The 13,569-nt window shown below is 39.3% G+C and overlaps 2 protein-coding genes across 2 annotated transcripts in view; both read left to right on the forward strand.

Moving 5' to 3' along the window:
- The window catches only part of LOC139140335 (uncharacterized), an 82,496-nt gene extending 72,292 nt beyond the window's left edge, over positions 1 to 10,204 (forward strand). Inside the window, exons 12-23 of the mRNA XM_070709498.1 lie at positions 378 to 651; positions 1,513 to 1,603; positions 2,032 to 2,079; positions 2,421 to 2,523; positions 3,046 to 3,229; positions 4,090 to 4,157; positions 4,846 to 4,871; positions 6,682 to 6,804; positions 7,009 to 7,085; positions 7,841 to 7,892; positions 8,189 to 8,326; positions 8,538 to 10,204. Coding sequence (XP_070565599.1) covers positions 378 to 651; positions 1,513 to 1,565 — 327 coding nt within the window. The 3' untranslated portion in view covers positions 1,566 to 1,603; positions 2,032 to 2,079; positions 2,421 to 2,523; ... (6 more) ...; positions 8,189 to 8,326; positions 8,538 to 10,204. The remainder of the gene's footprint in view (positions 1 to 377; positions 652 to 1,512; positions 1,604 to 2,031; positions 2,080 to 2,420; positions 2,524 to 3,045; positions 3,230 to 4,089; positions 4,158 to 4,845; positions 4,872 to 6,681; positions 6,805 to 7,008; positions 7,086 to 7,840; positions 7,893 to 8,188; positions 8,327 to 8,537) is intronic.
- LOC139141222 (SH3 and cysteine-rich domain-containing protein 3-like) lies at positions 1,571 to 8,341 on the forward strand. Its single transcript, XM_070710847.1, has 9 exons — positions 1,571 to 1,603; positions 2,421 to 2,523; positions 3,046 to 3,229; positions 4,090 to 4,157; positions 4,846 to 4,871; positions 6,682 to 6,804; positions 7,009 to 7,085; positions 7,841 to 7,892; positions 8,189 to 8,341. Exons 1-9 carry the CDS (start codon positions 1,571 to 1,573, stop codon positions 8,339 to 8,341), a joined length of 819 nt encoding a protein of 272 aa, XP_070566948.1.
- Positions 10,205 to 13,569: the final 3,365 nt, after the last annotated feature.

Here is a 13,569-nt window from a genome sequence, read left to right on the forward strand (position 1 = left end):
GGGAACCAGCGGGTAGGCAGGATTGCCTGTGGGCGTTTGATGAGAGTGGAGCTAGATAGATCACTTGGCGGAAGATTGGAAAGAGAGGGAGGGGTCCGGTAGCGGTTAACTTATGCAATTGCATGAGCAGGGAGTTGTCCTCGTTGCTGATGGAGAAATTCGTGGGCGGGAGAGTAACTTGTAAAATCTTAGGAGAAAGTAGTTAGGTTGTGAACCAGCTTTACTGTCGCCATCAAATTTAATTCTTCTTATAATGCCCTGGAATCCTTTATTTACGAACAAATACCCAGATTACATATCTTTAAAATGACTCTGTTTACTAGCCTGATATCCAGTTTTACTGTCGCCATCAAAAGCATTTATTGTTTTTTCCTCAGTTGAAATTATTTACGTCAGATGTACTCACCGACGCAGATTTGGACGGTATGTCGACCTCTTCTCGGGACCCGAGGCACAGGCACGGATCCACGGAAAGAAAAGACGGTGCCGGACAGGCCAACGGGAGCGTGCCCGACAAGACGAAGACGCCGCCCATGTCGCCAAAACGACCGGATGCAAAGTGCAATGGCTCTGTACCGTCAGGGCACTCGTTTCAGGAGCACATCTTTAAGAAACAGACTGCCTGCGAACACTGCAAAGACCAGCTTGCCGGTGAGTAGAGAGACAACCCTGGCCACGAACGAATGCCCAAACTGCTTACAAAGTCTTGAGTCCAAAGATTTAAAAGCTATATGCAAATACAAGACTTAGTTCTAACGAAATAAGCAGGATAAACATCACAGAGTTGTTCCATACCTTTTGTTACCGTTATAACATATATACAGCGTCTCTCTATACGATGATGAGTGGCTGGAGTACGTAATATTCACATGACAACACACTAGAGGGCTGTGCACAGCTTGTTGCTCCAACAGTGCTTGTGACGGTAACATTAATGATACCTTCATCATCATGTCTTATTTTTATTTTATTGCATCAACTCCGTTTAACAAATATGAAAACATATGTAAGTAACTATAGTATTGGGTACTAACTGTTCATTTGCACTGAGGTGTCCAATTCTGCTGGATATAAACTATGCACTCATGCAGATAAAAGATGCAGCAACAAACCAGATTTTCAGGATAAAACTAGAACACTAGAGGCAGAGCAATAAAAGAACAGACATTGCTTTTTATCGCTCTGGTATCCTGCTTTTATTGCTTTTATCCGAGATGACCCGTGTCCCTCAAGATGCCATGGTGTACAACAAAATATGCAATCGATGCACCACAAGTTGATTACGCACACAAAAATTCGCGCGTGATCGAAATAGTCCCCTGCAGACAAGTCTCCTGATCATTTTATATTTTCTCCGTACGTAACCAAGTCTCAACCAATCGTGACGGCAACCAGATAATCCTCAAAGTTGAAGTGCACCAATACACAGACAAGGAGATATTGTCCGTGACTAATACATATAAGTAATAAGTGATCGTCATTGTCTTTAGTGAACTGTTTTTTTACTCGCAGGTCTTACGAAACAAGCGTTAAATGCACAACCTGCAAGATGGCAGCCCACATGAAATGCATGGAGCAGGTCCCACCGTGTAAACGGGCGGAGGTGAGGTACCTTCCGATTTGATCACCTCCTTTAAGGGGTGTTCTCTCTCTCTCTCTCTCTCTCTCTCTCTCTCTCTCTCTCTCTCTCTTCTCTCTCTCTCTCTCTCTCTCTCTCTCTCTCTCTCTCTCTCGTGTAGTTTCGTCTACCAGAGTAGCCGAATTGTACATAGTTACTAGAAACTACCGACAAGTTTTTGTAATGTAAAGAGTACACCCTGACTTTCTGGGAACGCAGACGGCACATTTATAGCCGAATTTCTGGGTGTCGTACAGGTCAATTCTTATTGCTGTTTTGATGACAGGAAGGCAGCTAGACTTCCTCCAATTTTTTCAATTTTTTTTCGGTGAGGGTAAAGGGCTTGCACAGAAAAATTATCAGGACCAGGACCAATAATGAACGACTTACCGTCTTATTTCTACCCCTCTCAGGGAAGGCGTAAGCTGAGCCGACAAAACAGCTTTACGGCTTTGACAAACGTAAGTGCCGGACCCAGTGACTCTCTCTCTCTGCATACATACACAACACAGTACATTTGCTCAGTGTGTAGACCGTGCCAGTAGAGTGTACAGGACTTACTCTGACTGTACTGGTACTGTCTATTCTCTGACAAAAACTGCCATGTTCTGGGTCAGAGATCTTGAACTCCCGTACTGGGCGTAGTCTACTACTAACCAGACACATAATTTAAAAACACTAACCTAGGTCCATTTTATGTCAGTTGTATGGAAACACGGCCTCGACTGGCAACGAGGCCAGATCAGGTCAAATTATGTTTTCTGTCCCGGTATTTCATCGTAATTTTGTACTTTTTTTCCAGTTCACGAAGAAGAACCTTCTACGGAGGCAACGGAGTCTCTCTGATATATTTTCTCGCTTATCCACGGCAAAAGACGAAAACGACAATACTAACAAAGAATCAGGTATGGCCTTGCAGTGTGGACAGGTACCGATATAACGTGTTTCTATTTAAGCAACGTTCGATATATGAATTTACGTGTACCAATCATTTTCGCGGTAAAACACGTATTTTGCAAAATTTTAAGGGAATACACACACTTGTTTCTGTGAGATTGAATTGTCCCATTAAACCTGGCAAACCTTAAGCTTAACTTTGTCCCGTTGCTATGCGGGGTGTAAATAGGCTAAAATCAGTTTCCAAGAAACAAGACCGTTTATATAAATTATTATCGAAAACTCGAATCGATTTTTCAACGAAGCATGTTGGCGTTACAAGTTTTAAAATGCGCGGGAAATCGAGACATCGATTTGTGCTGTGGCGTTCGACGACGGACCATGAACCTACAACTGCGGTTTGGTCATGGCTGGGCAGAACTGAGTTTAGTTCATTGTGTCAACGTGGTCTCCTGTGTGGCTATATAATCTTAAATGACCAACATGAAACCTCATTTCTAAGAGAAAATAACCTTTTTATTGCCTCGTAGAACCCGAAAGCGAAGTCGACTTCGTCTACGAGACCATCAAATGTGCCAAAAGTCTATCGGGGCTGGCCCCGGGCGAGAGGCATCGACATGTATATTCTCACAGTGGATATGAAACTGACGGAAGTGACGTCACAGGAAGGAGACCGTCCATAGCATCTACATCGTCAGCAGTTTCATCTGCAAGGTGAAAAAAGGCATATTTGCCATGCTTGCTCAATACAGTTCGTCTACGCCTGTTATAACATCACAAATATTTTATGAAAGGGACAAATTCGTTATTTTGCTCAGGTTTTTTTTCATTAATTTTGTTTGATATGAAAGTAGTTTGTGTTGTTTGACTTCTTGAAACATGCTGGTCCACTGTGCGCAACCTGAATTCTGCTTGCACCCAGACAAGATTAAACATTCAGTGAAATATTTTACGGTCCGTACCAAAAAATCAAGTGCAAAAATTAAAGTGTAAAACTCTTACCATGCATGGCTAAACATACGCTTTCACATAAAGTTTGGACCTCGTGCAAGCTTTTGTAATGAAATCTTAATTGGCGGTGTCTTTCATATAGGTAAGGATAGCAGAGTTCTCTTACATTCAATGTACATTTGTCATGGGAAAGCAGGTCGGAAGAGGAAAAGTCAATTTTGGGAAGAGGTCACAAACAAAATAATCTGTTTGCAATCAGCAAAATGGTACTTTTTGACACTTTTACAAATATATAACGTTGTCATTTTGAACACAACACCAAGTGAATTCATGCAAGTATTCCATGTTTTCTTGATAAAACAAAAAGGTCGAAAAAGAGCGACTTTGTTTCTTTAAGCAGACGGGTACAGCAGAACCGGCATGCATACAGACAAAAGGAACTCAGTTTCTAAATTGCAAACTCTATCACCTACAGTTGCAATTACTTTTATCTTCCGACCCTTTTAGAAAGTGTTTCAAAATACAATTAATACGAATTAATCAAACGTCTATCAGCCAAATAAACTGTTCATAAACTCGCGCAGCTCATTAACTATTCATATTTATTTATTTATTTATTACAGTCTTGCCAAAGCACAAGAAGCCCGCCGATCCATAATGAAGGGTAGAAGCATATCTCTCGACCACGCTGGTAAGCTTTGATTCGAAACAGTTTCGTGGGAGATGTAACCAGAGGGCTTGCAATCAATGCCTTAAAAGCAAACATGAGATTTTAACGAGCATTTGATTTGATGTTTGTTTTAGAATGTAATTCGTGCATAATGCAACATTTTAGTTACATTCAATGAGTCGTTTGCTATTTGAGTGTGATCTAGACGTCGTATTCTTACAATATGTTTTGTCGATCCGAGCATTATTCGGTTGCAAGCTCAGACAGGAAACAACGTGACAAAATGGCCGCCAGTTGGCCGTACTTGATCTCATCGCAAATGAATCGAATCGTTTTGGTTGGCGTTGGGTGGTTTAGATGAAATCGACGAAGTACTGGGATAAATACATTTTATCAAATATAACTATACACGTATTAACATATGACGGACTGTCGTGTGTGCTGTGTGTCAGATTAAAGGCATTTCAACTCGAGCAGAAAGAAAATGGCTTTTGATTATAAACATTACAACTACTGTACAAAACGCCCAGACATCAAAAGTAATCGCAACTGTACATTTAAGGTTGAGAGAAACACTGAACTTGGAACATAAACTCAATGAACTGAAGTCCGCGGACAGACACACGCCTGGCCAGAGTGGCCCTACAGTCCTTGGGTTTGTGTACGTTAATCCATATCTGTAAAATCTACTTTGTTTTTCTTTTGACAGATCCTAAACTATCAAAGAAGGGATCGGTGAGTAAGCTTGCAAACTGTTAAAATTATTCGCGCTTCAATGGGACTTGACGCGTGTACGATCTCGGCTGCGTCAATGCAAAAGTCGATAAACAGCAAGTCTCAACATATCGCTTATTAAAATATTTTTACGCTCTGGATCAATTTGTGCTTTCATTATCTCATCTGAGAGATCTTTCAAGTGAATTTGAGTTAAACTGAAAAAAATAATATGCCCTCTGTTACACTTGACAAGTAAGAAACTAATACATGTACTGATTATGTGGCAATAATTGTTAAATATTTTCAAATTCCATGGAGCTAATGGGATAATATACATTGTTCTAATTATTATCTGTATTTTCGTATTGTTTATGTATGCGTGGTTTTGAGGAGGGCACTCTCATGCCAGATGCAATAAACTCACATTTCATTTCATTTTGTAAATATTTACCAGGGAATGTTGAACATTTGACCTTTCATTTTCCATGATAACTGCTTCTTATCTTTCCTATCATTGTGTTGTGTATTTCCTTTTTTACTATATTTCTTCATCTTTCTCATAAGTTTGCATGTGTTCAAGAATAAACACATCTTCTATCTTCCATGGAATGGGTGTTGTCTTCTTGAGTGTGAGGTCGTGTGATTGTCATTCCTGGATTAAAACGTATTCTACTGTACTCAACAGTTTTCCAAAAATGCACGTTTCTATGACAAATATGTCACATGATCAAAACTGTATTACAGTAAAACCACCCAGACAACTCAGCTGGCCCTCCCTCGAAATCAGAATTTCGATGTCAGGACTTCAAATATTGCATTTAGTCGGCTATAATGATCAATACATTGTCGTTCAGAGTGATAATACTGAAGCAAGTGTCAAACAATGGCAGATGTTTCAAAGTGTCAACGACAGGGATTACACAAGCAGGTCACTTCGGTTCGATGATCCTGAAAATTTGACAGCTGTGAGCACATAGGTTGTGGCCGATCATGTTGTAATCTCATGTGTAAGAAGGCAAACCGTAATGTGTCACTGTATCCTGCGGGTTTATTAAGTGCTGTCTTCCTCCATTAATAAAGGTTCAAAATAGAGATGACAAGTTATAAAGCAGACAAGCAGGAAAAAAGAGGATTGGATCAATTACAATCATGTACATCCGGGACAGTTGCTTGCATGCCATGGCTGTTTGTTCAGTAGTATGAAAAGAATCCAGATCAAAGAATCTGCAAAATGTTCGCTGAAGGACAAGGACGACTAATGTGTTTAGAGCGCCACCATCGTTAAAACTTTCAATTTCCCCGTGGTGATTATTGCCTTTGGAGAGCATGCGCAATAGGACTGCACAGCTCCTCCAGGAATAGTTGCGTGCTTTAAGTCCCAAATTAAGAAAGTTGATGAAGAACACTGCTGCCATCTCTCATTCCAACCCCCCATATAATCTATCACAAGTTTAAAGATGAGTTTAACAATAGTAATAGCAACTGTGACATATATGTTCGGCACTTGCTTCAGTTATGCCATTATTCCGAGTTCAGTGTATTGATTCAACGGCTACAATTATGGCAACAGTTGAAACGAATCATTCAAACTACACCAATTTTTGTGGTGATTCCACGTCCATTCATAAAAATGTCCTCCTCCCTTTTCAGTGTTTTGACATGAGAAAAACTTGAAATCCAAAGAAGTAGTCATGATCCAAGAAATAATATGCAGAGATGAAACTGTCTAATGGTAATAATGATCTCAGACAATGGGATAAATCGAATCATCAGAGATACGGCTTTGGACATCTGTATAGTAAACAGTTTTTGCTCTTCGTTCTTACAGGTCAGGAAACGTAGCTATGCAGGATGTGAATCAAAGCGTTCGGTGTCCTTACCATCCGACCCTCAGAAAGGCAGGGTTGTGTACCAGTATCGTGACACGGACGGCGAGTTTTCACCATTTCAGGTAGGAGTCAGATCCACAGCGCCCTCTTGTGCCATCCATTGTATTCTTGACATCGTATTTTCACCCCAACCAGTGTACCTTTTGTTATTGACCGCATAATGCAAGCGTCATCATGACTGAACCACTTTGATCCTGTCAAACGACGGAATTATCATTTCGACAAAAAATTACTGGGAATTCTAACTCATATTTTTTCCCATGCAGGGTGATCTTGACACTGGTCAGACTTACGTCGCCCTCTATCCATTTGAGGGAACGAAGACGGACGACCTGTCGCTCACGTGAGTAAAACGATCTTCATTTTTTCCCCACTAAGATTTACGACATAATGGGTATGTAGCTTTTAACAGTCTACAGGATATACAGTCTATACCCTGAAGCGTAATTGCACTGAAGCCAAGTAATACATATGACTTGCACTCATCTGTGTCTATGTTTTATGGAATAGTCTTTAATTGCGGACTTTATTTTACGATAACGCTACGTGCCTCCTTTCTCTACGCTAACGTTTAAAAGGTCGGAATATTGCTCTACACTTTTCTACCGTTGTACGAGTTGAAAATCGGGGCTGCTGTCTATGCCCTGGAAAAGACGGGAGAGAAATGTAGACAGTTCTGAGCAGAGAGCTGCTGTCTGATGTAAGAGAAAAATCGGCAAACATCATTTCTTTCAAATTCATTCGTCGTATGTAATTGATGATATGGCAATTTCCGAATGGTTAGTAATGCTTGCGCAGACATGTCGGATGAGCCCGTGTATATTTATCATTGAGAGTAATAATATCGTAGCTAGGGGTTCGATCGAGACTGTAGCAAACTTTGCTCCGAGGTTAGCGATGGCGCAAAAAGAAAAATTGAAACAGGACCCATTAATAGCTATGAGAACAGGGTAACAAATAACTACTTTCCAATTGTAACTTTCGGAATTCCATCGCTGTAATATTGACAAGTTGGAATAGTTTGCCTCGTTTCAATTTAAAGTGAGAGGTTGAAAGTATCTCGTGAGTTCTCATATGTAAATGTTCAATTTTTGATAGGCCTGGTGACCTAGTTGCTGTACTTGATAAAACAAGCGATCAATGGTGGAAGGTAAGTATGGCAGGAATACAATTCTTGAATCGCGTGCACGATATTTTGCCACACATAATCAATCAATCGATTGAGAAATATTTCACAAAATACAGACTTTAAATCGCATGACTTTAAGTTGAACAGCATTGGTACCCAATAGCGTGCGGCGTAATGCAGGGTTGTTGCTGAACTTTACAATCGAGCGAACGATCAACTGAACTTCACAGTCACAAACTTTCAAGACACGGTGTTACATTACTGCTGTACATGTTCTTGGTCTTTACTATATGTAATGTCTTTTTTTTTCTTCTTAGGGACAAAAACTGAGGGAAGTAGGTTATTTTCCGTCGTTCTGCGTTGAACGTTTAGAACCTTGGGAGCGCGTTCTGCGTGTCACAAGGAGCTACAACGCGCCGGAGCACTCCGACCAGCTATCCCTCAAACGCAACCAGGTACTGGCGCCATAGTGTAATTCCTAGCCTCAATCATCATTAATCACTAATAATTCTTGCTTAATGGTACAAAAACAGTTCTTAAAGTCTGTTATCTCGGCTAGTCGCATGTTCTGTAGTTGTTTCGCGTGTCTATGAATGAGAATTATAATAACTCATCGTTTTCGTTTACATGTATCATCGCTTTACCGTGTACATTGTTTCTTCACAGATTGTTATACAGGTATCGAGCGCTGAGAACGGTTGGGCAAGAGTGAAAACTGGTCAACGAGAACAAGGGCGATTTCCTTATCAGTATTTACAGCCAGTATTACGACGACAAAACTCGATATCGACATGATGGCAACTATCGACCACACTACTTAGGTTAACATCAGTTTGAATTTTTGAGCAACCGACTGATTTCGAGTCCGACCGGTAGGAAGGGACGAATTCAAGTTGCGTGCGGAGAGCGCCCTCAATTCGGCGACTAACGTCCGTTGCGAAGTCATTCTGAGAGACACGTTGCTGCAACCCGGACCGCGCTTAAAGTTAAAGAACAGAAACGATGCGATGTCCACGGTCACCGAGTCATTATGCCGGTACTTTGCATCAGATTTGGTTGCTATGCAACGACACGTCGTAACCAAGAAGGCCATTCGTCGGAACTTTTGACACACTCTGGCTCTGAGATGTCGGACCCAGGAGTTCCAAAGTATTGTGCTGTTACAGTCGTGCTCTCTCTCTCTGGGACTCTAGAGGGCGTGTCCACCCTGTCTAACAGGTTGATTACTAACATGTATCAAAGCAGCCCAATGGGTTTGTGATTCGTACATAACTATTAACAATAACATTTAACAAACCAACAAACCGCGATGATAATAAATGCCAATGTTGACAAAATGGAAACCGAATCACACAAACATGCAAATGATTTTTGTAATCATAACATGAAGGAATAAGTTACCGTTCTGATTTTTCCTTTTTTACCAAATACCGAGAATCAAAATTTTATGAAGCGAGTGTTGATTTACAATTGAATGTTTATGTGTGTTTTGTACAATAGTATACTAGATTACAACCATGCGGTATCCGTACCGCCAACCGTTATTGAAAAAAAAAATTGACGACTTATTCACGTGCGTCTACAAAACTTTTACACTCTCGATAAGTTTACTAATCTGAAAAAAATACGGTCGTTTTTAATATTTATTTATTTTCGTTATGAATATTGCAACATGTCGTTTACCTCAGTGACGACTCTAAGTTGACAAGAAATTCAACTGTTCACCGAAAAAAGCCGCCAACTTTTCTCTCTTTACCGACAAATCGGATCACAAGCGGGTGTAACGTGATGTTACTCTGGGCCATCATCGACTGAGATTTTGCTTAATATGGTGATCTAGATCTTATCATCCGAAGTGATTCAAAACGTTTAATGGTATTAATCTTGCCCTCACTTTTGGTATCAACAACCTTTACTGCACAACGTGTTAAGTTTTCATACTGAGACATGAAAGTATATTATCTTTACTGAAGGGATAAAACAAAAATGGCCAACAACCGCTCTTTTGAATTAGGGCTGTCAATGACACCGCGGTATTAATATTTTGTCAGAACCCCATGTATCGGCCACTTGAAAGTCATTTGTTTTCATCGCCACCCCTTTTTTCTATCACTTCGGCCTCTTCATGTCTAAGGTAGGAATCGAGCTGAATGACGCTTGATCAAATATTTTGATCCAAATTCTCATCCAGTCCCTATGGAAACCATCTCTGACTCACGTCCTACTTTAAAAAACGACGAATCCGAACACGAGGAAGAAATTTGTATTCAGTTCAACTCTTGTATACCCAGCTATTGTTATTAAGATATTAAAACTTGCATTGTACAGTTACACCATTATCCTTTCCTGGCAAAATTAGATACACCTATGTACTCGCACAGCCGTGCAGCTGTGTGAATATGCGTATTATATATATATATATATATATATATATATATATATATATATATATATATATATATCCGCATATTTTACATACTCCTTTGTATACACATATGCATGTATGTATGTGACTGGGTATGTATGTATGTATGTATGTATGTATGTATGTATGTAGTATGTATGTATGTATGTATGTATGTATGTATGTATGTATGTATGTATGTATGTATGTATGTATGCATGTATGTATCTGTGTGCATGTCAGGCATGCAGTGCCTTCCCTTGAGAGCATAGTGCTCGCTGAAAGATATATATATATATATATATATATATATATATATATATATATATATTATATATATATATATATATATATATATATATATATATATATATATGAAAGGGAAACACCCCTTTATATATTCACGAAGATTTTTCGCGGTTGCCGACCGAAAACAGAGACACTCTCTCATATCCATGGTATTGCCAACATCTTTTTTGCGTTAGTCGTGATTTAGATGAATTATTGCTAGGTACTATGTCTCCTTGCGACAATCCTAAAGTAGACACACTCTGCCAGTGGTCCCAAGGTGGTCTAATATGTTAATAGAACAGTCAAACGAAGCGGTAATTTTATTGATCAGCGTTTAGACTTTCTGTAAACTTAAAATACTTTCAAACAAATCGATGTTAGACCCTCTAATCGTCGGCGAGAACCGTATTGTATGTAGCTGCAAACGTGTAGTTTGTCCTGCCCAGGCAGGGCAATTTTCTTTTAAAAAGTCGTGACAACGTTGGCAATTTAAAATTTGAACATTTAGGTACAAATCATAGTTGTTCATCCAGAGAGTTCCCGGTACCATTGCACATCTTTCAAGAAACACACACATCTGTATGCAATCATTACGGGTCAATAATACTCAGAGAACATTTGATTTTGGAAGTGACATCACAAGATGTCCCTATCGCTGAAAATTGTAAATAGAATATTAAAATTGTCAATTTTTTGAAAGATACTTAAAATCAACATGTTTTTTTCCGGGTTACCATCCTTCAGTGAAGTTGTACGGTTTACCATCAACTTATGGTGTGTGCCATCGGGATGAACTATTGTGTGTGTTCAGTGTTGTAACCTTTTTGTAAATTCGCATTCTCGAGTTATGCTGTACTTTCTGTCTGTGTCATTTATTGACCACAACAGTTTTGAAGCTGTGAGGGCTTGTTTTGAAGTCCTACTACTATTTCACATTCAAGTTGTGATTCATCGATCAATATTCAAACGACTGTAGGGGTGTTTTCCCACATGATGGGGCCCTCCACGAGTTACTGATCGCCAAAGCAGTCACAATTACCCAATCCTAACACCTACCAACTGTGCAGCCTTCAACACACGTGTATTTTATTCCAAATTTATGCTATACGTAGATTGTATCTGGTGAGTCCCTGCAACCAAAAACATTACATCATTATGCAAATACATTAAATGGACAGAAGGCTTTGACTTTTTATTTTCACTTTTTTCAACAAAATACATCTGACAAGTATATTACAATGCGGTTATATTTGAGATTTCTTGACTGGTCGCACAGTGCTTTCAAATTGGCATTGTGAAGTTCCACCTGTCTTGCAGAAAAAAGTGTATGTTAATATAGTCGCTACACTGATGAGATTTTGAGCATACGACACTACTTCTGAAGTGTAGGATTGCACTTGATATACGAGTTTTGCCAGCCTATCGCAATGAAACGCAGTTGAAAAAATAGAACACTATTACTAAGAAAGTGATCGAAAATTACGGCTTCTGTGAATAGCCACCTTTCCATATTAGTGATGTACATCCGTTAGGTTAGAGAAAAAAAACCGGGGAGCCACCACAATTCCATTTTACATGCCCTCTCGTTGGCCTGAACCAATCAGTATGCAGTGTGTTAACGCTTTAGCGATCTTTAAAATATTAGAATTTGGAAACCAGGAAATTAAAAAAAAATCAGTGTTGCATGTTTTTATTTTTAATCCAGGGGAAGCCAGATGGCACGTATGTCCGATACGTTTCGCCCAGAGGCCACTTATTACATCTTTCTTTGCTTAAGCGAAAACATGCAGTGCCGGTCGTCGCTGTCATTGGCAAATGCAAAGAATATCGTTAGTGAGTCGATGACTTTCGAATTCCCCTTCCACTTGCTGCATCGTTACTTTGTCATCATCATCATTATCATCATCATTATTCACGACCTCAACACGTGTGAGATTTCTAACAACCATCAATCAGTCAATCAATCAATCAATCAATCAATCTATCAACCTTTCCCCATATTTACTGCAAAGAAATCACATTTGCCAACAAGATTTTACCATGAGCGAAATAAGAGAAGGAATCTGAGAACACGTGACGAACAATAGTCGATGCACATATTTTGTACCGTGAAATCCTTTATTTATCGTGATATTATTTATTTATTAAGTTTAGGTTAATGTGTTGTTTATATTATTGTGTTTTCACCTTTTAAAAGTATGTCTGATTATTTCGACTGCAAAATTTTGAATTTACATGCAAAGGTTTCTGTCGGTTGTTGTAACCACCTTGTATCGTTTACAGTTGTGTAATTCCCATTTGAAATTGTAAGAAATGTAATATATTACAGTTCTCTTCAGAACTTTACTTGATTTGTAGCAAAATTTTGAAAGATTGCATTTCTGGAGTTAGAAATTGTAGATTGGAAAGAACTTTAACTGGCTGAGTTTGGGTCATACATAATTTGAAGGAGAACAGTTTGATATTTGCGTCTTTGAGAGGGTTACTGCTAGTGAGGCGACCTTTGACCATTACTCCAGTGATTGGAAGTAAGATTATATTAATCCAAGATAATTTGTCTCTAGGGCATACTAATGGTGGATTTAGTAGGCACTTGAATGACCGGCCTTTGCATGAACTTCGGAAAAATTATAATGAACGTCAGGGTCACATGTTTTGAAAATTGTGTGTACACATATTTTTAACAGCCGCTGGGGAAAGACAGAAACGGGCTTTCCAAAAGAAATGGAATGGCACACTAATGCCACATTCCCGGAAGCAGAATTCCGCAGCAAGCAAAAACACTGAGAATGTAATGTGTCAGCTGGCCTAATGGCGGACTTAGTTTACACGAGGTCAAAGGTCGGCCTTTAGATTGTCCCACGTGAAAAAAAAAATCCAATTTGAAACGTTAGAAGTAAGTAAGCTCTTAAAGATGTAAAATTAAAAGGAAGTGTGAAGTTGCCATATTGTCAAGAGAATCATTTAAGTACGAGAGCATTGCGTCACTCTCTGTCTATAAGA

This window comes from Ptychodera flava, chromosome 9, assembly GCF_041260155.1.
Source record: "Ptychodera flava strain L36383 chromosome 9, AS_Pfla_20210202, whole genome shotgun sequence".
Lineage (NCBI taxonomy): Eukaryota > Metazoa > Hemichordata > Enteropneusta > Ptychoderidae > Ptychodera > Ptychodera flava.

What these genes read in the sequence shown, in the direction of transcription:
- LOC139141222 (XM_070710847.1), top strand. Translation starts at nt 1,571, where the DNA reads ATGGAGCAGGTCCCACCGTGTAAACGGGCGGAG. An exon ending in CAATACTAACAAAGAATCAG is followed by an intron (nt 2,524 to 3,045) that starts GTATGGCCTTGC and finishes ATTGCCTCGTAG; the next exon opens with AACCCGAAAGCGAAGTCGAC. An exon ending in TCAGCAGTTTCATCTGCAAG is followed by an intron (nt 3,230 to 4,089) that starts GTGAAAAAAGGC and finishes TATTTATTACAG; the next exon opens with TCTTGCCAAAGCACAAGAAG.